Source organism: Equus przewalskii, chromosome 8 (genome assembly GCF_037783145.1).
Source record: "Equus przewalskii isolate Varuska chromosome 8, EquPr2, whole genome shotgun sequence".
Taxonomy (NCBI): Eukaryota; Metazoa; Chordata; class Mammalia; order Perissodactyla; family Equidae; genus Equus; species Equus przewalskii.
In genome coordinates this window covers 72,613,393-72,638,148 of record NC_091838.1, presented here as the reverse complement: position 1 = coordinate 72,638,148, position 24,756 = coordinate 72,613,393, and the positions used below count along the sequence as shown (strand labels likewise).

The following is a 24,756-nucleotide window of genomic DNA, read 5'->3' as shown; positions in this document are numbered from 1 at the left end:
GCATGGTCCTTCATGATCTTGCAATCCCAAGGAGATTGTTGCTTGGCCTGAGCACTACAGATGTACCATGGGGTGCAATCTAGAAGAGGGACTCTGATCCCTTGCCAATTTGCATATTTATAGAGGCATCGGGAAGGGATCACTTGACTAATTTGGAAGATTCTGAGCTTTGCCGACAGGGTTGAAACTTGCGGGCCTGGGAAACATCAGATACTTGCTTGTTTCAGTCTGAGGCCTTCCCAGTTGAGGTGGCTGCCTGAGGGAGGGTTGTGTGACAAACTGCTTTGTGTTTCCTCAGTCTTCCTCCTGTTCTAGGGACTTGGCTGTAGGGACTGCCTCTAGGAGTCATAATGAGTGAGTCTCTCCAACATGTTGACTCCTTTTCACTGGGCTAACTTTATCAAAATCTACTCACAAGGTCCCAAAGTGCCCACAATAATTGTGGTCATGTCTCTTGGTGTTTTCAATCCCCTACAGTTCACATCCTTTGGATTTTCTTCTGAGGAGTCAAGGACTGGTCTTTGATAGTAAATGGATGGCAGTGGAGATTAAATGGCTCTTGTCTCTTAAAGGGCAACTTTCTGCAAAGGCCTTCTCTTCCCAGTCATCCAGTTGTTTTCCCTTCTTGTTCTACCTTTTGGCCTAATCTGTCTTTATTATTTCTCCCAGTTCTTTTCTTTGCAACCTTCTTATATAACTTTGGTGTCTGCACTGCTCTACCAGCTCATTTCTTCCAGAAATTAGGGCTTAGCAGTCCATTAATTTCCTCCTTGTCATTTACCTTTTCTGCGAATCATAACCACGTGATTTTGTTTTAGGAGCTTCATCAGAGAGAGCAGTCTCTATGCCATCTCTTCTTTGACCTCCCTTTCTTTCCAACTCAGCCAGAGACCTGGGCCACCTTCTGGGATCCTCAGTCTTTGATTCCTCTCTTGACTCAGGGCATTGTAGGCTGGTAGGACTGTCTTGTATCAGCAGAGGCCTCCAAGGTAAGAGGCTGATCTAGCTGCTTCAAAGGCAGATAAACAGTGTTCGCATCTGGAGTTTCCCTATTATAGGTCTACTGTTGAGGGCTTCAGCCATTCATGGACAGACGTTCTCCAACTATGGTCATTGGCCATCCCAACTCAGCCAAGAGACCTGACTCTACCCCTTGGAGGGGGTCTCCCATTCCCCAAAGTGGTGGAACACTGTGAATGGTGGAATTAACCTTGAGGCTTGATAAAACCTTGGAAATGCTCATTTCTTTTTTTCTTTAACAGCCTGTAACAGTGCTGATGTTTTGGGCTTTTTAAAAATGGTTTTTGAGGTTGCCATATTTCTCAAACTTTGCTTTCCACTTACATTAACACTGACACGTGGAATGAATATTGAGAGAAGTGAATCATTTTTCAAAATAGCCAAAAAATGTTTCTTCTCTTAATTGATCTTCTTCACATGCTGTCTTGCACCTCTATAAGCCATCCATACTCCTTAATCCATTCTCCACATTGCAGATGAAGTGGAGTTTTTAAATGCTAATTTGATGATATCAATACCATGCTTAAATAGTTTTTGCAGGGACGTTAGGATGACAAGGCTAGGGTGTTTCATATAGCACACAAGTTATCTGCATGTTATTAGGCTCCTCTCCTTTTGGCCCTCTCTCTCCCACTTGTATTGGTCTTCTTGCAGTTCCTCTGCTATGTCCTGCTCTGCTCAGTTCAGGCTCTGGCTCCCCGCCCTGTCTTTTTGCAAACTCTTGCTCATCCTTAGTGCACTCCACTCTCAGCCCAGATGTCACTTATTCAGGGAGGTCTTTTCCTGAACCTTCAACTAGGTAAGGCCTCATTTTTATACCTTTCTATTGTACCGTGTACTTCTCCTTCTTAACACATATGACAACTGTAATAATTTGTCTTTCTTCTCTCTCTGTAATTAGGCTCCATGAGGGCATAGGGCTTGTCTGTCTTCATCTCTGTTTTTTCCCCTATGCCTGGCCTGTAGTAGACAGTCAATATATTTTCTGACTTTGTATTAAGAAAAGATAATAGCTATCATTTGGAGTTACCATGTGGATTACAGATAATGTCTCTGAAGTGCCTGGCTCAGTACCTGGCGCATGATAGACGCATGAGAAGCGCCTACTATTGGTGATAATCCATAAATTATTATTTTTTAAGGTTGCAGAAGGCTAGGTAGAATATTGCTTTATATGAGAGACACAGTTTATTATGGTGGAAAAAATAGAGCTGTGGAGTCAGAAACACCTGGCATTTACTAGCTATATCTTTGGGGTCTAACCTCTTTGAAACTCAGTGTACCCATCTGTAACGCCACATAATAGTTGATGGTGAAAGTTAAATGAGAGACTAGGTTAAGCGCATAGTATGGTGTTATTCATAATTAGGTCTTCATAAATAGTAGAGCTGGTTTTCTTTAAGTTGAGTTGATGATCTCACATAAATTTATGATCATTAATATTTGTTTGTTAATTTGACATTTGTTCATTATTGTCAGATTGTTGTCTAACTCTGTAAGCTTGTTTTCTCTGAATAGAATCTAGCATTTTTTTCTGATTCTGTAATATGTATCAGAATTAGTTTTGATTTCTGTAATTTTTTTGAAGTGAAAAATTAGTATTTTCATTTTTAAACACAATATTTATTAGTCTGGCATTCCAAAAATAACGCTTGTTTCAGTGGGACCATTTTATTTATGTAATGCATTAGAATGTTTATATTAAGGTCCTGAAATACCAAGCTCTAAGACACTCAGGAAGCTAATTATTAAACCAAGTATTTTGTGTCCTTTAGTAGCTGAAAGAAAGCAGTTTGTGTTTATAAATAAATAGCATATTCAAAGTATGACAAGTTGGTAATTTGTTCATAGCCATGTACAGATTTGATTGTGGACCCAAAGCCATTTTGAAGTTACTCAGCTATAGGTAACAAGTACCATTTCATAAAAATCAACACTGTGTAGAATGGTGAAAGTAATATAAAATTTGCCCTTTGATCCTGGTGTTTAATTCAAATTCACTTTCTGCATTATTTTGAATTTGGGTTTACAGAATTATAAAGTTGAATTAGTCCCCTTAAGGCTTTTATTCTGTTAAATGGTATTCAGTTGTAGTGATTATATTTAGCTAGTGTGGCTTTTAAAGAGATCTTACTTTTATGGGAAGCAAAATTACATTTATAAATTGCTCACTTTTTAATAAACAAATATCAGAGAGATACAAACAACTTAACAATTTTATCTTTTGTTCTTTAGAAGCAGCATTAAGAGGTCTTCTGGGAGCTTTGACGAGTACCCCATACTCCCCTACCCAGCATCTAGAGCGAGAGCAGGCTCTTGCTAAACAGTTTGCAGAAATTCTTCATTTTACACTCCGGTTTGATGAACTCAAGGTGAGATTTTCTTCTGGCCCTGATTGTTAGGAAAATCATGAGTCTTTCAGTGCACACTGGGAGGAAATGCCTGGAGACCTTGTTAAAATGTGTTTAAATGATATCTACTGATCCTTAAAAATGGAAAACTGGATGTAAACATTGTGCAGATCTCTTGATATATGCACAGCAAATAGCAAATGACTGAATATTCGGTCTTCATTTGACTTTGTTTCAAAAATCTTCTCTGAAATAATACTGACTTTTTCTAATATTTTTTTCTTTCCTGCTCATCTCTAATTTTTTCCCAATATTCTTTTATATAAAAATGTTAGGGTATTTTTTTTCTCTTTCCCTCTCTTCTCTCTTTCCCTCTCTCTCATTCTCGTTGTTTCCCTTTCTCTTTCTCTCTCTCTCCCTTTCTCTTTTCCTATCTATCTATGTGTAAACGTCCTATTGTTAGAAAGAGTGAGTGTAAAGAAATAAGCACTGGCTTTCCTATCAGGAGCCCTGAGTTCCACTTCAGGCTCCATCACAGGATCCAATCATAAGGCAGGTCCTTTAACTTTTCAGGGCCTCAAGTTCCTTGTCTAGAAAATGGAAGAGCTGAATTCATAAGTCCAACATTTCATGATTCTATCATAGACCACCATTCTCTTATTAATGTACAAGTGGCTTGTATATAAAATTTTAGTCTGTTCAGTTGCTCTGTTGACCATATATACATGCTTTTATTGTAATAATTCAAAACTAGTGCCTACGTATTCCTTTTTGTTCTTATTTGGGAATAACGTTTTTTGGTAAACAATCTTTTAGTATTATTACCTGAAATTATTGAAAGAAGGAAAGTATACTGACTGTGACAAAAAAAAATAGTCTGCACAATTTTATATGTTCAGTAAGGACTGAATAAAGTGTTAAATAATTTAAGTGTGAAGAGCCATCTTAGAGGATACCAGTTTTAGTTCTTAAAATGGTATTACAAATTAGGGAATGTTACTTAACTGGTTAAAATTGTGTTTAGTAGATTTTTCACTTAATTTTTACACTATCATTTATACATAATACCTTTTTCTTTCACAAATGTCTTCTGTAGATGACAAATCCTGCCATACAGAATGATTTCAGCTATTATAGAAGAACGTTGAGTCGTATGAGGATTAATAATGTTCCAGTAAGTTAATGCTTTGAATTACTGGGTGGTAATAATAACCCAGCTCTTTATTTATTGTCTATTCTTTTATTTGTTCATTTGCTCATTCATTCAGATAAAGTTAAAGCTAGTAATAAAGTTAGTAATTATGGGCAACCACAGCTGTGGGAAGAAAGAGCAAAATGTAGTAAACCATATGGTGTTTACCTGTTTTTCTACTTAGTCCGTTAAATTCCCATGAGTACTTCAATGAAATTGCTTTTTGTCTGTATAACATTGATAGTTATAAAATTTCTCTTTATATTCCCATTTTAACTGCACAAAAATTTTGTGAGTTAGTACTTATGAGTTTTTTGTCCCCATGTTCTTAGAATGGAAGAATTCTAGAGAGAAACTGACCTGGGATAGAAGTACTAACATTGGCAAGGGGGGAGAGCAAGGTCATGGACTTTGAGCACTTCTGTGCCCAATCTGGTTCTTTGAGAAAATGGCTTCTGTGCCCGTTCCTTGTCTAGCATAGCATCTCTTCTCATTTCCTTAGGCTTGTTAGTCTCTTGACTTCTCATCTTAAGCTATTTAATACCCGTTTCTACCTCTAAGGAGTCACATGCCACGAATAAAACCTTAAATAAGGAGAAAGTGTTATCTTTTTCTCTAGGTATTTTGAGGACCTATATCATACTAATAGGTGTGAAAAATAGAGAAATTTCTAGGATCAGCCCTAGCCTCAAGTAGATAGTTTAATAAAGAAATACTATGTAAATATGCAAGGAGTGGTAGGTGGCATAAGAGGTTGGAAAAAAGTACCAAAGGATACTGTTCATTTTTTTTTTCATTGAAAAAATATTTTCTGAAGTGGTTTCTCTAAGATAGGCTCTGGGTTGGAGGAAAGATTTCTCTTCCATGAAGCATCTGTTGTTTGCATCAGTTTGGTTTTGCATAGACCAAGTCCTGCTGTGAGGCTGACCTTATCGTCTGTCTTTTTTATACCCACCATATAAAATAAGTAAAAGCAAAACACCAGTCCTCTATGACAGCCATCCTGCCATCACTCAAGGCCAAAGACATTAAAGTCATCTTTGTACTGTGTTTAACCTTCAGTAATTATAAGTAAATCCAGTCACTGTCAAGTGAAATCTCTCTCAGATCTCTTCCCTGTCCCCCTCTTCATCTCTTAATACTTCTATCTCAGTTGAGAGCCTAATTCTCACTCTCCTGTTGGCAATCATTCTGTAGCAGTAGAACTCATTTTCTGACCTAGAGTCTTTTCCTTTTTGGTACAGTCTGCCCACTGTCGTCAGTTAAGTTTCTTTAGAAAATTGAAGGGCCGGCTGGTGGTGCAGTGGTTAAGTGCGCACGTTGTGCTTCGGAGGCCCGGGGTTCGCCGGTTCGGATCCCAGGTGCGGACGTGGCACCACTTGGCAAGCCATGGTGTGGTAGGCGTCCCACATATAAAATAGAGGAAGATGGGCACGGATGTTAGCTCAGGGCTAGTCTTCCTCAGCAAAAAGAGGAGGACTGGCAGCAGTTAGCTCAGGGCTAATCTTACCCCCCCCCCCCCCAAAAAATGACTTCATTTCTTATTCCTTTCTTCTGACACTCTAAGTGGCTCCCCGTACTTAGATACGAACTTAAGCTATAGTCTCACCCCAATCTTCCTTCCCAACCTTATCTTTCACTAGTTGCTGCCCCTTATTACACTGAATACATTGAATTACACGGAATTACATTCTGCTAAGTCATTGGAGGACATGCTCCTCCCCTTGACTGGTTGGAATACGTTGTTTACCTGCCCATCTTCACTTGCCAAAGCCTGACTCTTCTGTGCGTCCATTTTAGTTTCTTCCAGTCTATCTAACTTAATGTTTCTGTCACCCGCCTTTTCCATCATTATCTCTTAGCATGTTATTGTGGTTGCTGTGTGGATTCTTGTGTGTTCCCAGTGGAGGCAGGGTGCAATGTCAGTCATCTTCCTATCTTCCATGGAATTTAGAACAATCCCTTTTATACGTTAGGCAGCCCATCAAGGTTTTATTTAATTGCTTAATATCATTTAAAATATTTTAAAGGTTAATCTTTTAAAAAATTGCTTAATGTCATTTTTAGTATTTGTGTTCTCAAAGAATATTTAAGTATTATGTGTACTTGAGGGTCTAAAATATAAGAGTATTTATTAGATTAACTTAACAAGCGTTAATGAGACAGGCACTCTGCCTAGGTTCTTTTATAAATGTTACTATATTTAATACTTTATGAACTGATGCCAAGTACTCATATTTTCCACACAGGCAGAAGGAGAAAATGAAGTAAATAATGAATTGGCAAATCGAATGTCTTTGTTTTACGCTGAGGCAACCCCAATGCTGAAAACCTTAAGTGATGCCACGACAAAATTTGTCTCCGAGGTAAGCCTTGTCTAGGACGTTGTTCTTTGCCTTGTTACTCTCCTGCCTGTCTGCATACATGATGACCTCAGCAAGTCTCATGACTTTTAAGTCCCATCCCTAAGCTGATAGACTCCCAGTGTATACACTGAGTCGTGTCCCCTTCCCTGACACCCACATGTGCACATCTACCTGCCTGTTTGCAGTCTCTTTGGTTGTATTGTTGACACCTCAACGGTATCATGACCAAATTGAAGTCTTGATTTTTTTCCCCCACCAACTCTGCCCTTTCTCCAGTCTTTCCTTTCTCAACTAACAGTAACACTGTACAAGCAAATAAGGGTTATAATTCTAAATTCTTTTCTTTATCTCATCCCCTATATCCACTCCATCAGACAGTCTTAGTGGCTCTCCCTCCAGAATACACCCTGAATCTGAAAACTTAACCCCTGTCTTGCTACCTCTCCAGATCAGTCTACCATCCTCTCACCTGGAGTACTGTGTTAATGTCTGACTGTTCTTATCTCTTCCACTCTTGCCCTGTAATCTCTTCTCTAAAGAGCAGCCAAATAATCTTAAAACATAAACCACATTCCCTTCATCCTCTGCCTAAGATGTTTGCAGTGACATCCCAATACCCTTAGGATAAAATCCATATACCTCATGGCCTGTGAGGCCCAGTCTGCATGTTGCAGTTGTTTCCGTCCAGCTAGAATGTAAGCGCCTCTTGGGAGAATGGGATCTTGGCTGTCTTGATCCTAGCTGTTTCCCTAGAGCTCAGAACAGTCCCCGGAATCCAGTGCACATTTTACAAAATTGACCGGAGGAACCAGATTTTAAAGTTGCTAATTTTTCGTGTTATGCTGAGTTTAAATTCTGCATAAGTAATAACTGTTGGTCACTTTTACTTTTTTTGTTTTCCATACACTTTACAGAATAAAAATTTACCGATAGAAAATACCACAGATTGTCTAAGCACCATGGCTAGTGTATGCAGAGTCATGCTTGAAACACCGTGAGTATCAGCTGATCTTTTTCCCTTTAACTTTCATGTTGAAATGTTTGTCCAGATATGAATATGTCATATTTGGAAGGTGGAAATCAAGTATATCCCACGTATCCAATGTTAACATATGAACAAAATTAAAATAATTTGACAGCTTAATGTAGCTTGTGGTTAGGTATGAAGTACAGCTGGTTTTCAGGTGCCTCAGACCAGTCAGACTAACTTAAACTCTTTGGAATGGGGATTTTGTGGAGCTTTTTTGGGTGTGGGGGATGAGTTTTGGTTATGCTTCTCATAACCATTCTCTCTCCCTTTTCACTAGAGAACCTTGCCTGTTTGGTAGAGAGTTAGAGTTATTCTCCTTGTCCTTTTCTCTCAGTATTAGTTCTCAGTCTTCAATTTTTTTCTTAAACACTAACCTAAATTCTCTTCTGGGTTTCTCCTCTCCCTCAAACCATTTATGGTGTACACCACAAAGTTTTCTGGCTGGATTTTCCTGACAGCAGGCAGAAAAAAATCTCTCCTGGATTCCTGGATAATATATGGTTTTACTAGATAACTTTTGTTTTTGTGGAGCTTTTTATTTTCCAAAGCACTATAATATACATCATCTTACTGGAAAACCTTATGAAGTAAGAGGGCAACTACTCAGCATCATCATCATTCCAATTAGGGGAGCAACCTCCTGGGAAATGGAGGGACTAATGCACAGTGGATGACCCCACACATGTGCCTGGATGTCTCTGTTTTTGTTCTGGACTTTCTGCCATGCCATGCTGCCTTCTGTATAGACAAAAGTTCTATTTTCTTTTTCCCAAATGAGAGAAGAATATGATTAAATTTTAGCAAATTAAAACTCAGTAATACAATAATGTGTTTAGATCAAGATCGCCCCTAAATTGCAAAAATACTTGCTCTGTTAAGCTAGTAACTTTTTTCATCATAGTAATCATAATAGCCTTTACAAAGCGCCCATCCCCAACTTGTACTTTGGGGCTACTTTTAATTTCTCTAAAATTGTCTGACCCCTGCAGGCAGAATGGGTAGCATACTAAGGTGTGTATAGAGACCAGAATATGTAAATGATAGCTGTTCCACCCACCTCATTTCTCTGGGAATCTCATGCAGAGAAGGAGGTGGTGCACAATGTTCTCTCTTTTAGAGATCAACAGGATACGTCTTTGAGCATCAGCTGAGAGTTGAATCAGCTCATTAGTTTGTGATGTGCTTCATCCATCCATATCTTTTCTACCCTCCAGGGAATACAGAAGCAGATTTACAAATGAAGAGACAGTGTCATTCTGCTTGAGGGTAATGGTGGGTGTCATAATACTCTATGACCATGTACATCCAGTGGGAGCATTTGCCAAAACTTCAAAAATTGATGTAAGTTATATTGTTTTATATAATTCCCAATAATTTCCATACATGGAAATCATAGACTTTTATTTAAAGAGCTGGCAGACTGCACTCTGTTGCAGAACTCAGGTTTATAGTTTGTGATAGTGGTGGATTTTGGTCTCCTCTACTCTCTTGCAGTATTACTTACAGCCTGTGTACAGATGTAAAATGATTGAAGGATAACTGTATTGTTTTTCAGAGTATCTCCATGTAGGGAAACCTCATACTCATAAGTGGTCCTGCATATTTGGCAACGTAAATAGATAATCAGGCATACGAAATTTTTTTTTATTGTATCCTTTCATTACTTTGGCTAAAGCCCATTTCAAACAAAAGTGTATATTAAAAGTCAGTAGAGGTGCTCCAGTGAAGAAAGTTGAAAACTACATATTTTCCCTCCTCCCCTCAATCATCATAAATTGTGGCTATAGCCTGGGTTTCTCTGTTTTGTCATTTCTCTCCTCACCTTGTCACATCTGGTTCATCAGAATTATCACCAGTGTTTGGTGAGAATTGTGTCCAGTTTCCCTTTCACAGCTAGTTCAGGCTCTTAGCATTTCATAGGTAGATTGCTGATTGCTAGCTGGTCTTCCTGCCTTCATTCATAGCCATCCTATGTAAAGAGAAATGAGTTAGTATTTATTGAGTGATTACTGGGTCCCAGGAATTTTGCATTTGTTCTCCCATTTAACTCTGAAAATACTCGTAGGATGTAGGTGTTATCTCCCTCGTACTAATAGAGAAATTAAAGCTTAGGGAAATGAAGTAGTATAGTTGCTAGTGAATGATAGAGCGGGATTTTGAACTCACATCTCCATGGCTTCCAAAGCCTGTGGTATCTCTGCTATGCTGTGGTTTTTCACAATAACCAGGCTCATCTTCCTTACGTACCATCTTCGTTGAGTTGTTCCCTTGTTTAATAGCCTGTGACAAGCCCCTGCTGCCGTCCCCATCAGTTCCACATGAGTGCTCCTGGCTTTCCAGGCCCCTGTACGCTCCCCTGTGCGAGTCGTCTCAGCCCTGCAGAATTCTGTCCTCTGTGTGTGATGTACGTCATTATTGTTGTTATGGCGTTTGTCTGCCTCTTTTCCTTGCCAGCGTGTCCATTCTGTCCTTTCCAACGTTACTCAACACCTTTTCCAGGAAGTCTTCCCTTCGCTGACCCTTAGTTTCTCATGAGTGTGGGTGGTGCTTCAGTTTGACTGATTGGGTTCTCAGGAAGTTTTGTTTGGCTGACAAACTGAAAATAACAACACTTGGGTAGATTTTTTTTTCTTCCTGTTCTAAGAATAATTATTTTGACATTTCTAATGTGTAATTTCTTATGAGTTCTGTAATTATGGTGCTAGTTTAAGTATTACTGTTTTGAAAGTGAATGTTAGATGAAAAGAAAGATGTTTCACCTTTTCTGTTTCCTTTTTTCCTCAGATGAAAGGTTGTATCAAAGTTCTTAAGGACCAACCTCCTAATAGTGTAGAAGGTCTTCTCAATGCTCTCAGGTGTGTATATGTACATGTGCATGTGTATAGGAAAAGTTTATGTAAGAAAATGCTTCCAAATGTGAATAGCGCAAAGGATGTGAACATAAATGTTCCATGTAGAAATGCAAAGATCTTGTTTTGCTCACTGGTAATCTTGCTTTCAAATGTTGGTTACAGGATTTTTATAATGAAGTGGTGTGTGTGTCTGTTTACATAAGTGAGAGTAGCAGTTTTGTTTCTTTGCTGAAGATTTTGGCTTTCATGTTTTGCCTCTCTTAAAGCAGAGATGCTTATCGTTTATTTTTTAATGAAAGTAATACATGCTAATTATAAATAAAATTCATCAAATACAGGAACATTTAAAGAAAAAGAAGTCATATTATCTCACTATTTTGGAACAAACTGCTGTTAACATTTTGGTATATGTTCTTGTAGAGGTTTTTTCTTTACACTTAAAGATAGTCATAGGTTTATATAGTAGTTATCTTTTTACAAAATAATACCATACAAACTGTTTTACAACTAACTCTCTTCCCTTAATATAGTGTAATTACATTTCTGTGTTCAGAAATACAGATCTCTATTATTTTTGTATATTTTGTATAGTGAAAAAACAGTCATTATTTGAGGTCTTTTCTCAGCATAGACTATTTGATTTAGCTAAGAATGAAGGAATATTTTTAAATGAAAATCTCAACACATTATAACATCTTGACTACAGAGATTTAATTGGTGATATAATTTCCCTAACATACAAGATGATTTGCTCATTACTTGATTATTTGGGGTTTACGCACAAAAATTATATGAACACAGAAATATTTATGTAGTGACTTTTTGAGGCCACAGGCCATCTTTGCGTTTCACTGCAGTGCATTGTAGTTCACAGAATAGAATGAAGTGATTTCCAATTCACTATTATATTCCCCGCATATTTTGTGAGCAAAACAGATTGTATTCCTCTTGAATACTTAGTCGCACCTGGTACGTCATAAAGTGAAATCTAGGCTGCGTCATTTCAGCTGAGTGGAACCATCAAATGATTTTATTAAGGTTATGAGAACTATTCTGTAAGCAGCGATAACCTAAATAATCTAAATGCACATCGGAAAGATTAAGGGACATAGTAAAGCAATTAAAAATTCTTACAATGTTACGCTATTTCATCCATTTCAACCAAGTCTACTTTTTAGAATTTTTTACTCCTGAGGTTTTTGCAATGCAAACTTCATTGGTTTTACCAGTATTTATGGTGGTGTGAATCTTTCCTACTTGGTCCCCTGCTGAACGAACGCCCACTGGGTCCAGGCAGCCTGACTTCTCCCAAGCCCTTTTCTTTTGGATTGGTTAGACTCTGAAGCCGGCAAATGACAGGAAATCTTTTTTAACAAGTAAGAGAGAATTGAGATTCAGAAGGTTTTAGTGTTATTTCTTTACCTTGAAGGGACTATGCTTAAAACATTAATTTAAAAACCCAAGAGTTTACTTTTCTTTTTTAGAGTGTAAAGGGAGGTCAATGTCTTTTTCTCTAGAGTTGGGGCAGAAGAGGGCAGTGGCAGTGAGTGAGCGATGGAGTTGAGGGCTCCACGCAGCAGTCTGTGAGGGAGAGGGGAGGAGAAGCAGCAGTGAGGCGGGAGCTGCCGGCACTTCCCTTAGGTTTTCTTTTCAAATATAGAATGGAGGGGCTGGCCTAGTGGCATAGTGGTTAAGTTTGCATGCTCCACTTCCGCAGCCTGGGGTTTGCGGGTTCAGATCCTGGGCACAGACCTACATACCTGCTCATCAAGTCATGCTGTGCTGGCATCCCACATGCAAAATAAAGGAAGACGGGCACAGATGTTAGCTCAGTGCCTATCTTCCTCAGCAAAAAAATACGTATATATATTAAAAGTATATATATTTATAAAAACTAAAAATTCGAAAATGAAGGTTTTTTGCAGTGACAACTCTTGAACTGTCTGTATTCTTAGTGACCATATTCTGTGTCTGCTTCTTATTTTTTCACCTGGAAAGTTCTATAAGGCTAATTAGTTTAGTTGATGCTGTGGAGTGGTGGTTATAATTAGTAACATTTTTATATCACTGTCAATGTCCAGCGCAATTTTATATGTAGGACTTATCTTCACCACAGATAACTCTGTGAGGCAGGTGTGGCTATGGGGTGTTGGAGGTGTCTCCGTTGTACAAAAGAGTTACCTTAAGATCTGGAGAGACTAAAGATTATACAGCTAAGTAAATGTTGGAGCCTTTTTTCAAATTCAGGATTTCATTCTTGAAATCCCAAATACATGATGTCACACTGTTGAGCCTTAAGTTTGCTATGTACTTGAACTTCAGTGTGCTTTGGAATCGCCTGGGTGGATATGAAAGATGCACACTCCCAGGGCACCACCTCCAGAGCGTCTCTTCCTTGGGTCTGGCGTAGGCTCAGGCACCTGCATTTTAAATACACGCCCCGGCTGACGTAGGTAATGCTGATCCTTTGAGAAACACTGCTTAAACTAAATCAACCAGCCCTTAGAGTGCTTCACTCAGAGCAAAGGAGATACTGTTAAGAAAGCATTTTGTAATCCCAAAAGTGCTGTGCAAGTTTTAATTGTTATTTACACCTCTACAAAATGGAACCCCTTTTTGCTGAATTACTATTTTTTTTAGTGAGTACCCAGTTTACTAGAGATGTTCACTCCATAGTTTTCCTAAGAGCCAACAGTTAATAACCAAACTATTTTAAATGTGAGTATAATTGTGCATATATATATTGTTTATTTTGAATGCTTTTCTGTAGTAATTATGTAGTACCTCCAGCTTACAGTATGTGATTATGAGAAGGCAACAAGTTATGTCTACATTTTACAGGTGGAGAAATGGAACCAAATACCTTTAAGCATAAGAGGAGAGAGCTGGAGCTGGGGGGTTAAAGTTCAGTGCTAGACAGTTGCCTTCTTTATTAAATTTAAGAGTAAAGGTAAATAAGTTTTCCTTCAGTAGAAGAGTCGTATGCACTTGGGAAAGGACTTGTTTTTTGTGCACAAAGTCAAATGATGCCATACGTGTTCATACATTACTTTCACATACCTCAGACATTACTGGCCTTTTCCTGATGCAGTGTGGTGATGTCATAACCTCCATTGACTCTGTCTGGGGAAGGATCTGAGACCCGTGGAAACTCATGACCACATCCCATGGAAGGAACGAGAACTTGTGCCTGAGTAGAGAGAAAAGCACTTACAACTTTGCACGGTCACAGTACCTTGCTGAGTAGTAATACTTTTAAGTACTCTGTAGTGGAAATTTTGTTATTCATGTTACTCGGCTCTTTGCATCATCCAGTTGTACAAAAGAGGGGGGCGGAAACAGAAATGAAGGGATGGATGTTGAAAATTCTTTTCTCCTGACATCAGTAGGATTATGTGTAGCTATGTATACTTTATCTGCACTTGGTAACTGAATCACGGGTTAAGTCTGCTGCGTCACCGACCTCTTAATTAATATTCCTTTATGGATTTTCATTTCCAGCCTGGCTGCTTACCTCCTTATGTTCCAGCCACAAGTTCTTATTTAGCGCCTGTCATGTGCCAGGCACACTGGGATCTGTTGAGTAACGTGGGAACAGTGGGAAGTGGGAACAGTGGGAAGTGACTTCCAAGTAAAACTGTAGAGAGTATATCAGATACTTTGTTTCTTTACCTATCCAAACAGTTACTTGAGTATAGGTCCTTTCTTCAGTTTTTAAAATTGATTTGAAATGAACCTAACAAGAATTGAGTTTTAATTTCCTTAACACAGAAAGGCTATCTGTGTGTACCTGCTTAAAATGATATAGTCCTTAAAGATTATTTGTGAAATTCTTGTAAGCCAAATTAACCAAACAGCATTTAGTTCTGTCTAAATTATCTCCAAAATGTATCCCGCAGTCAAGCTTTTGAGCACCTGTTTCCATTGCTGCTGATCTGGTCCAAGCCTTGGTCATCTGTCTCTTAGACCTTTGTCATAGCCTAGCCCCGTGCTTGGTCCCTCTGCTTCTCCTTCTGCTCCCTCCGGTTCTCCCTCAGCAGCCAGAGTGATCCTTTGAAAACATAAATGAAATCACACAGCACTTCCCCACTTCATGTCCTCCACTGGCGTCTCTGCACTTCGAAGAATCTCCAGACTCCTCACTGTGGCCTGTAGTGTCCCTGTGACCTGCTCTTTCCTGGTCTCTGTGGCCCCATCTAGTACTTTCCTCCTAGGTTTACCCCTTCTGGAGTATTCATGTGTTATCATCTTTCTCTGTCTGCTAGGTTGTAAGCTCTGGAATAGTGCCTAACACGTAGTAGGCTTGCTTATTGAATTTCTGCCATGTAGAGGAATCCTATGGTGAATCTTCTCATAAAATAATCACTCTTAGTGATTCTTTTTTGGATTCTTTATTTGGATTTATATGCTTTATAGCAAAACACCTCTGCCTAGAAGTAAGGTGCTGAGAGAATTGAAGCGTGTTGGGATGTGACGGTTACAGCTGTAGTAGCTGAGCTGACTTAAATACAGAATAGAACAGGGGTCAGCGAACTTTTCTCTAAAGGGCCAGAGAGTAAGCACGTGCTTTAGGCTTTGTGGGCCACATGGTTTCTGTCATAGCTGCTCAACTCTGCCATTGTTCCAAGAAAGTAACCCTAGAAAATACTTACATGAATCAGCATGGCTGCATTCCAGTAAAACCTTTTATGTAAACACTGAAATTTGAATTTCATATATTGTACATCTTAATATGAAATAGTCTTCTTTTGATTTTTTACCCTAGCTATTTAAAAATGTAAAGTATGCTTAGCTTACAGGCTTTACCAAAAACACAGGTGGTGGGCTGGATGTGGCCTGCAGGCCGTGATTTGCAGACTCCTGGCTGTAACAGTTAGTTCCTGTGGGTGACATGTCACAGCTCATTGTTTACTTGAGAATTGAACCAGATCGATTCAGGGAGGTAAACAGCTAAGGTAAGCAGCTGTTGGGTGTTCTGTGTGAAAAGCGGTAGGGAGGCTAAGGTAGGCAGAACCTGAACAGGGTTAAAGCTGGGAGGAGGCCTGATTTGTGAGAGGTGCCTTCCCTGGCTAGTTGCTCATCTTTGGTAGTTTAGAACTCAATGCAGGTAATGTTGTCGTTTTAAATTCCCTAAAATCGATGTCCTTTTTACTTTTAGGTACACGACAAAACATTTGAATGATGAGACTACCTCCAAGCAAATTAAATCTATGCTGCAATAACAGTTCTGGAACAAGCACCTGCTGTAGACAAAGACAGTATTCTGCAGTGACTGGGAATGCACAGTTTTTAGTGATTGCAATTCCTCTCTCATTTACTCTTGCTTTGTATTTCTGTCCTCTGTTCCTCCTCCCTCTTTTTTAATCATGTTCTTGTTCTTAAGACTTCTTTTCTGTGCCAAAATCAGTAAAGTTATACTCTGAAGGGACATTGTCCTTTCAAACAGGCCATCTAAGGCAGCTAATTATGCATTGCATTGGGGTCTCTACTGAGAAAAATTCTGTGACTTGAACTAAATATTTTTAAATGTGGATTTTTTTTGAAAACTAATATTTAATATTGCTTCTCCTGCATGGCAAAACTGCCTATTCTGCTATTTAAAAACCCTCAATGACTTTATTTTCTACTGCCGCTTTTTTCATGTGCAGCCAAAATGAAAATGTTTAAATTAACTGTGTTGTACAAATGGTACCCAACACAAACTTTTTTTAAATTAGTAAGACTTTTGTTTAAAGTTTTAAGTTTGCATTTTGACTTTTTTTGTAAGGATGTATGTTGTGTGTTTAACCTTTATTAACTAACGTTACAAACTGTGATGTGTGCGTAGAGTATTACGTATGCATGTTCATGTTTAAAGAATGGCTGTTGATGATAAAATAAAAATCAGCTTTCATTTTTCTAAGTGTGGCTTGGTTCACTGATGTTTGTTTTTAGGTTTCTAAAGCTTTCCCTGTGTCTATTTTTATGGAATGCATACACTCATTGCACAATTTTCCCTCCTTTTAGGGGGAGCTGGGTCCTTTTAATAGTATATTTCTTCATTATTGTCTCTGTACACAGTTTTGCTTTTAAAATCTTGCTAGTTGCAGTGAGACCAGCGAGCTTATCATTAGCTTGACTTTTATTCTTGGTTTAGTCTTGTCTGGATGTAGTTGTAGAAGGAAAAACGCCCTCTTCCTTGATTCCTGTTTCCCGGGAAGGCAAGGGCAGCACCTTGCAGCAGAGCGTGTGGGATAAGCACTGCCCGTAATACCAGGAGGCACTTCCCAGGGGAACTTGAAGTCCGTGATCGCACTAGTGTGGAAAACTAGCATGTGTGTTATTTTAAGATCATAAAAGCTTAATCATGAAATCTGAATGTCATCATTGGGAGAAGCTTCTTAAAGATTGTTTAGTCCAGCCATGCTGGTTGTTTAATGAGAAGAGTTTCTGAGCTGTGAGACAGTTAAGAGGGTTAACTCTGGAAGAGAATCCCAGGGCCTTCCATCAAAACCTTCTGGCTCAATAGTGCGGAATCTTGACTCCCACAGCCCTTCATCCTGGAAGCCCTGCTGCCCTCTCTGGCCTTCCTCCCACGCTCTCCCGCTCACACCCTGCCCTCCAGCCGGGCTCAGCTGCTTGCTGTTTATATTGTTGCATGTGGGGTCGCACTTCCATAACTGTGGTGTGGCCGGTCCCTGAGCCTGTTATCCTCTTCCTCCCTCATGTCCTTCTGTTGAGCAACAGCTCTCATCTTTTGAGGACCAGTTTGTGTCACCTCCTTCACGAAGCCTTCAGGATAACATTAGCATGTCTTCTAGGCACCTTCTGAGAGTATTGTAATGGGTTAAATAGTGGCCCCCCAAAAGATAGGTTTACCTGGAACCTGAAAATGTGACCTTATTTGGAAGAAGGGTTTGCAGGTGGAATTAAGTTAAGGATCTGGAGATGAGACCATCCTGGATTAGAATGGCCCTAAATCCAGTTACATGTCCTTACAAGAGAAGGGGAAACAGACACAAAGCAGAAGGCCATGTGAGAATGGAGGCAGAGACTGGAGCAATGTGTCTACAAGCCAAGGAAGCAAGGATTGCTGGCAGCCACCAGAAGCTGGGAGGGAGTCATGGGACAGCTTGTCCCTTACAGCCTCCAGAAGGAAGCAACCCTGCCGACACGTTGATTTCAGACCTCTGGCTTCCAGGACTGTGGGAGAATACATTTCTGTTGTTTAAGTCACCTAGTTTGTGGTGATTGGTTCTGGCAGCCCTAAGAGTCTAGCACAAGCATCTCGTCAAACACCTCTGATACTTCACTGCACCTGTAGGTATCTCTTCTGATCCTATGAGAGGATAGGGTGAGAACTTGAGAGAAGAGCCGCGTCTGATGATCCCTCAGTATCCCAAGGATCTTGCACAGTACCCAAATTCGAGCAGGTGCCAAGTGACTGCTTGAATGGAGTGAGTGAATAGAAATGAAAGTAACGTCGCAGCTGGAATAGGTAAAATAATGCTGCTGTGGCCTTTGCAGTTAACATAGTTCACCTTCTGCGTATTGGAGATGAAGTGGAAAAATGTCTAACTCTAGACGGGGTTAGCAAACCAGCCTGTGGGCCTGTCTGCCTGACACCTGTTTTTGTACAGCCTGTGAACTAAGAATAGTTTTTACATTTTTGAAAGGCTGGAAAAAATCAAAAGAATAATATTTCCTGGCGTATGTAAGTATGTGAAATTCAAATTCGTGTCCATAAATAAAGTTTTGTTGGAACACAGCCTCGCTCATTTGTTTACATATTATTTTTGGCTACTTCTGTGCTACAACAGCAGAGTGGAATTCTTGTAACAGTCCATATGGCCCTCAGAGGCCAAAATATTTCCTATCTGGCCCTTCACGGAAAGTTTGCCGACCCCTCATCTAGTTACAAGAGCAGGTTTCTTTGAGAGCCTCGTGTGATAGAAGCACACTGTTGCAGTGTGCTGGAAGGAGCTGTCTCTGCAGCCAGGAAATGGATTCCACTTCAGGTCTGTTAATTGCCATTTAGATAGCCAGAGAGAACAAACAGCATCTTTCCACCTGCCAAGTTTACCCTCTATTCACAGTGTCTGTCCTTAGGATCGAGGATTATGGGGCTGGCCATGGGCTCATCAAGAAAGAGGCCAGGGTTAATTAGCAGAGTCCACCCTGCATACTGGAGGGAGCTGTGACCCTGCTCTGGTGTAGGTCTATCTTCTGTCACTCCAAGCCGGCCTCCTTTTACCCCCTCTCGCCTCTAAAACACAGCTCTGGTCAGTATCTCTCTACTCCCTACTTGAGCCCCGTGCCTCTTCATGACATAAAGGAGCTGTTGCCTCCTCCCTTCCACCCACTATACCCGTGATGATCTTCTCACCACCACCCTGTGTCCACAGCCCTCCACGAGCTGAGCAGAACATTTCAGTTGGCTGTTTCCTCACTGTAGAGATTGGGGTTAAGAAGCACTCTGGAGTATTTTAACATTGCTCCAGGCCTTTAGACTAGTCGTAGGATAATTGGCGTTGTGCTCAAACCTAGGTGTTTTGAGTTGAAATGCCATTCTGGTTCCATTTGAGATTGCAGGAACCGCCATTCCGTAAGTTCTTATAAAATAATTCCTTACAGAGCTTACTTCAAAATCTTTAGAATACAGCGTGATCGTGGAAGATGTAATGGACAGATCTGTGGATTAAGAGTCAGGAAACCCAAGCCGTATTCCTTCTTTGGAACTCCGTTTTCCTCATCAGTAAAATGAGAGAATTGAAGCAGATCTCTAACATTGATTCTATGGCGTGCACCACGTGTCTCACGGACGGACTGCACAGGCAGCCGTGGTGTGAACAGATAGAACACACTGCAGAGGTGGACTGCAGTTTAACCCTAACTCAGTGTGACTTTGGGTGAGTCTCGTGTGTCCTCATTTATAAAACACAATTCTCAAACTACCTTACCTCTCTTCAGTGGCCCTGAGGAATATGCTAGATAATGCCCAGAACGTCCTGTGCATATCAGAAGTGCTCCCTGTCTTACTGTGCCCATCGTGACATTTGACTGTATTAAAAACAGCCATGGAGCCGATCCCAGGTGTCCTGCCATTGGTATGTCTTGTTTTGCATTTATCTTAAGAGTAGCCCACAGTACCAGTTCCATCTACTTCTCTCTGTCAATGACAGTGCTGGGCAGAGCTGCGTAATTTTAACGAGCCCCTTAGAGATCCTGTAACTGATTAATAAAAACTTACTGAGTGGTAGCATCAGTTTTCTAAATGAGCAAGTGATTAACTGCGTATTTGAAACTGAAACTATCAACACAATTATTTCAATTGTTGAGCTGCAGCCTGGTGACACACTGCTGCGGTGAGCGTGTTCACGAGCTCATCTTTGTGTAGGTAAACATTTAGTAAATTCCTATCCAGAGCCCACCATGTCCTAGGACTGTAAAGATGGATTCCGGGTAGGGCCTTAACAGAGGTGGGAGCAGTTTTCCGGGTGTATAGAGGGCATTTGGACAGAGGAAGCCACTTGAATAAAAGTCAATGTTGGCAAATATTCTCCAGTATGTGGTCTGAATATTGCGTGGACATGAAACACCAGGATCTTTCAAGTATTGTTTCTTGGAAAATTCCTAAATAATCTGTGGTTGTAGGAGGAATGGTATGGCTTTGGTAAGTGAGATAGACCTGCATTCAAATTTTATGTCATCTATATTTATTCTTCCCATCCCTAAACCCGAATGTACTCATTACATCACTATTCCACACTTTGCTCTCTTCACTTTACATGAGTTGGAGATTGCCCAATAGTATTACATAAAGAGCATCTTCGTTCTTTTTGAGTGCTGTGTAGTATTCCATTACGTAGATGTACCCTAATTCACTTAACCAGTCCCCTATTTGATGGACTCTTAAGTTGTTTCTAAACTATTGTCATGTAAGCAATGGTTTAAGGGCAAACCTTGTGCACACGTCTTGCATGTATGCAAGTATTACATGTCTGTCGCACTCCATGTCAGTCACCTCCGGCCATGCTAATCTTGCTCCCCCTTGAACACAGCGTGGGGCACTCCACTGTCCAGGTCCTTTGCAGTGGCCAGTCCCCCTGCTGGGGTTGTGGATGGTCATGCAGACTTTGTTCAGATGTTATCTTGCCAGTGAGGCCTGCTGCAACCCTCCTGCTTACAGTGACAGCCTCCCGACACTCCACACAGCCTTTCCCCTGTGTTTGTCTCCCCTGCACTTACCGCTGAATGTGCTGTTGTAGCCTCAGGTTTCCGCGGAAAGCAGAGCCTGAGTAAAGGCTATGTGCTATGGGTAGTTGGTTTTAGGAAGTGATCCCAGGGAGCGGAACCAGAGGCTGGGTGGAGTGAACCAGGCCAGGAGGGAAAGCCAGTACAAGGCTGGGCTCTCCACTTGGGACTCTGTGCCCCTGGCCCCTCTGGGGAGCTGTGTAGAAAGCATCTCGGACCTGTCTGGAGGGCAGACGAGGGGAGCATCTATCCACCAATGCCCATCTTCCGTTTGTCAAGGGTTGTGACAATGGGAGAGGCCTGGCCCCTGCCATCCCTGCCTCCTTTCTTTGTCCTCCCCTACCCTCAGACTTACCTCCCAGAACAGCCCACAGGTTGTCAGTGATGACTGGGAGTCATGCTGTAGGCCAGTGTCCTTGACCAAAGTGGAGTCCTAGGGCCCGTTCAGCTCTAAGGATACCCTGGGTTCCCCCAACGGTGTCCAGCAGTCTCCTGTGTAACACTCAGCACAGCGGGCCTTAACAAAGTGACCATGAAGTTTTGTTCAGTGCCTGTGTCCCACCCCAGGTGGTCAGTTCCATAAGAGCAGGACCGTGTCTGTTTCCTGCACCATCATATTCCCAGTGCCTAGACGTAATCAGTTACTAGAGTCTATAGTACAGTAGAGGATGCTAAGGCCATGGGAAAATTACAGTGGATTGGGAGTGCTGGGTGGGCGGGCAGTTTGCAGTTGAATAGTGCTGACGGGTAGGTCTCACTAAGAAGGAACTTGTGAGCCAAGACGGGGCGGGGGGAAGGGTTAGCAGTGAGGGTCTCGGGGAAAAAGCTCTAGACAGAGCAGAGCAAGCGCAGAGGCCTCAAGGCTGGGGAGTCTGAGGAGCAGCGGGGTGCCCGTGTGGCCAGAGCAGGGCAGCCAGGGAGGGAGGCGCAGTCTGAGGGTGATGGCTCGCAGAGCCGTAGAGGCCACCAGGTCAGCACACAGCCATCAGAGGGCTCTGAGTGAGGAGGGCTGCGATCTGACATACTTAGGCTCTCTCTAGGGCTGTGCCAAGAATGACCCAGGTGAGGCAAGACAGGGGCAGGGAGACCAACCAAGCACCTGCAAGGATTGAGCAAGAAGTGATAGTGGGTCGCTGAAGTGGATGTGGTGAGAAGTGACCAGACTCGGGGTATATTTTGAAGGTAGAGCCATAGCTGTCTCCAGCATACTAAATGTGGGAGGGTGCGAGAGTCAAGGATGGTCCTTGTTTGGGGCATGAGCCCCTGGAAGGAGGGAGGGAAGCGAGAAGGTGGTGGGTGGAGCATATCGTGCGGAGTGGGACGATTATTTTAGGCTCAGTCAGCAGTGGCATCTTCCGCCAGTCAAGAGCTTCTGCCCTGAGAGGCTGGATCAGTCAGCCTGGGTTCCGTGGATTTCTCCCGGGGGCATTTGGCAGTGAGAGGCTGGGGGGAGGGAGGGGCATGAGGGTGGCCAACAGGACAGTCCGAGCAGGGGAGAGAGTCCAGTGTACGGGTTCTGGTTCCTTTTCTGTCCTCCTCAGGCTTTATGGCTTCCCTGGGCCCCATCTCTCTACCTGTGAGAGTACAACTCTGCGGTCCCACCTCAGACCTGGAAAGGCCACTAAGGCAATGCTAGCTTCCAGGCTGTGCCCCATCTGCCTCTTTCGAGGGGTCCGGAGAAGGGAGAGCTGCACAGGGGTGGCCGGAGGTGGAGGAGGCGCCCATGCACGGAGAGACGGCTTCCTTCAGACCCCCACGGCTGCGAGGCAGCTCCCCTGTCCGCCTCCGCTGCTGGCCCCACGTTCACAGCTCCTGGGACTCTGACTTAGCTGCTGAAAGGGGATTTTAGACAAGGACCATCCTGTGGGCACCGATGGGTGGGCTCTCTAGGTCCTACAGAGGGAGGAGACCCATCTTTATTGAGGGGTGCAGTATGTAAGCAGGCTACTCAAGAGGCATGAGCACGTGGAGATATTATTACCCCTATTTTACAGGTGAGGAAACAGAAGTTCAGAGAGGTTAAGAAACTTGCCTAAGGTCACACAGGTACTGATAGGGCTGGTGTTCACCCCAAACCTATCGGTTTCAGGGCTCTTGCTCCATGTTACATTATTTTTCTCCACCTTAGATGATAGAACCCTCACTTTCTAGAAATAGTTTAATCAATACATTGTTGGTTCAAATTGTGATCATCTCTAATTTCAGGCAAAAGTTACTTTTCAAGAAGGTTGAACTTAAAAATGTATGTGTTATGGAACCACGTTTATTACCGTGTTCACCAGAGAATCCTGTCGTTGCCACTGGATGTCTATTCCCCCTCCTGCAAAATGAGAGAAGACGAAGTTCAGAGAGGGGAGGATGCACGAGGAGGAGGAGGATGGACGGTGGTGGGGTGAGGGGCTGGGGCATGGTGGTGAGAGGGGCTGGGCAGCTGCAGGGGGTGAGGGGATGGGAAAGGAGAGAGGATTTTAAGGTAGACTATGTCTGTGGACTCATTTAAAGTCATTTAAGACGTGAGTAAACAATGAACCCCCTTTAATTTACTTGTGGCTGTTTAACTTGTTGATAAAACATGAGGGGCTCTGAGCCCCTAAGAGCAACGTGCATAAGGAGAGACGTGATTGATTGGATGGCCTGACAGCTCTGGCGACGGAGAGTGGAAAGGTATCTCTGTTCTTGCTTCGCCCACAGGGAGGCGCCGTGTCAGCGCTCTCCCATCAGACAAACCTGGAGAGGCTAAGATGCAGTGAAAGGACGACAAGGTGCATTATTGCCAGAATAGCCGTCAAGCGGTTGGTGTGAGGCCTGCCAAGTTCCCCTTGCCTACAACCTCACTTCTCATGTTACGGAGAGTGCTTAAGGACAGGCACACAGTACAGTACATTTTTAAAGAGCAGGTTTACAAACTATAAATACGTTACCAAATTGTCTGCCAGATAATTTATACGTGTGCAGGGAAAAAATGCTGAAAGGATAAACACCAATAGGTCAAGACTGGTTATCTCTGGGGAGTGGAATTAGGGAGATTAAAATGTTCTTCACACACTTTTTTACAATGACCATTGTTTGGATTGTGAGGTAAGTTTTATGATTAGAAAAGAATAAAATGATCTTGCTCAGAGTGGGCAAACCGGGCGGGCTGCCTGCCGCGTGAGCACTCTCCTGCTGAGGTTCACTTCGTTCTGGGTCTGCGATGCCAAGAGCGCTCGTCTGGGATCGGGAGGCCTGGTCCCGGTCTGCTGGCTGTGATGTGTCCTCAGGCTCTTCCCCTGCTCCCTGTCCACGTCCCAGCACATGCACATGCATGCACACGCACACACACTCTTCCACTGCTCGCACACACATGCACGGCCATGCTCGGTAACGTGAGTCTTACCAGAAACACTTCCCATCATGAAACGAATCCAACTGCTGCTCTGGGGAGATGCCGGGGGTGAACCAGGGTTATGGAAAGAGCCTGGTCCATGAGTCAAGGGCTCTCATCCCACCCCAGACCCTGGCCCACACCCCCGGTCCGTGTGGCCCGTGGGATCTCTGAGGGGCGCAGCTGCATGAGACCCGAGCAGTTTCATCCATCGCTCTCATTTTACAGATGGGAAAAGGGGTGATTGACCAAGTCCTTTGTTAACCTAGAGAGAGGTCCTGCAGCCTCCTCCAGAATAGTGACGCTATTAACAATATAGACATCACATAACAATAGCTGACAGCCAGG

The 24,756-nt window shown here is 42.1% G+C and overlaps 1 protein-coding gene across 26 annotated transcripts in view; it reads left to right on the top strand.

The window, feature by feature from the left end:
* CYRIB (CYFIP related Rac1 interactor B) overlaps window positions 1–16,713 on the top strand; it is a 154,613-nt gene extending 137,900 nt beyond the window's left edge. For all 26 annotated transcript variants that reach the window (XM_070630949.1, XM_070630955.1, XM_070630965.1 and 23 more), the window contains 7 exons: window positions 3,256–3,392; window positions 4,468–4,545; window positions 6,813–6,929; window positions 7,844–7,923; window positions 9,174–9,300; window positions 10,744–10,814; window positions 15,970–16,713. In XM_070630949.1, coding sequence (XP_070487050.1) covers window positions 3,256–3,392; window positions 4,468–4,545; window positions 6,813–6,929; window positions 7,844–7,923; window positions 9,174–9,300; window positions 10,744–10,814; window positions 15,970–16,033 — 674 coding nt within the window. In that variant the 3' untranslated portion in view covers window positions 16,034–16,713. The remainder of the gene's footprint in view (window positions 1–3,255; window positions 3,393–4,467; window positions 4,546–6,812; window positions 6,930–7,843; window positions 7,924–9,173; window positions 9,301–10,743; window positions 10,815–15,969) is intronic.
* Window positions 16,714–24,756: the final 8,043 nt, after the last annotated feature.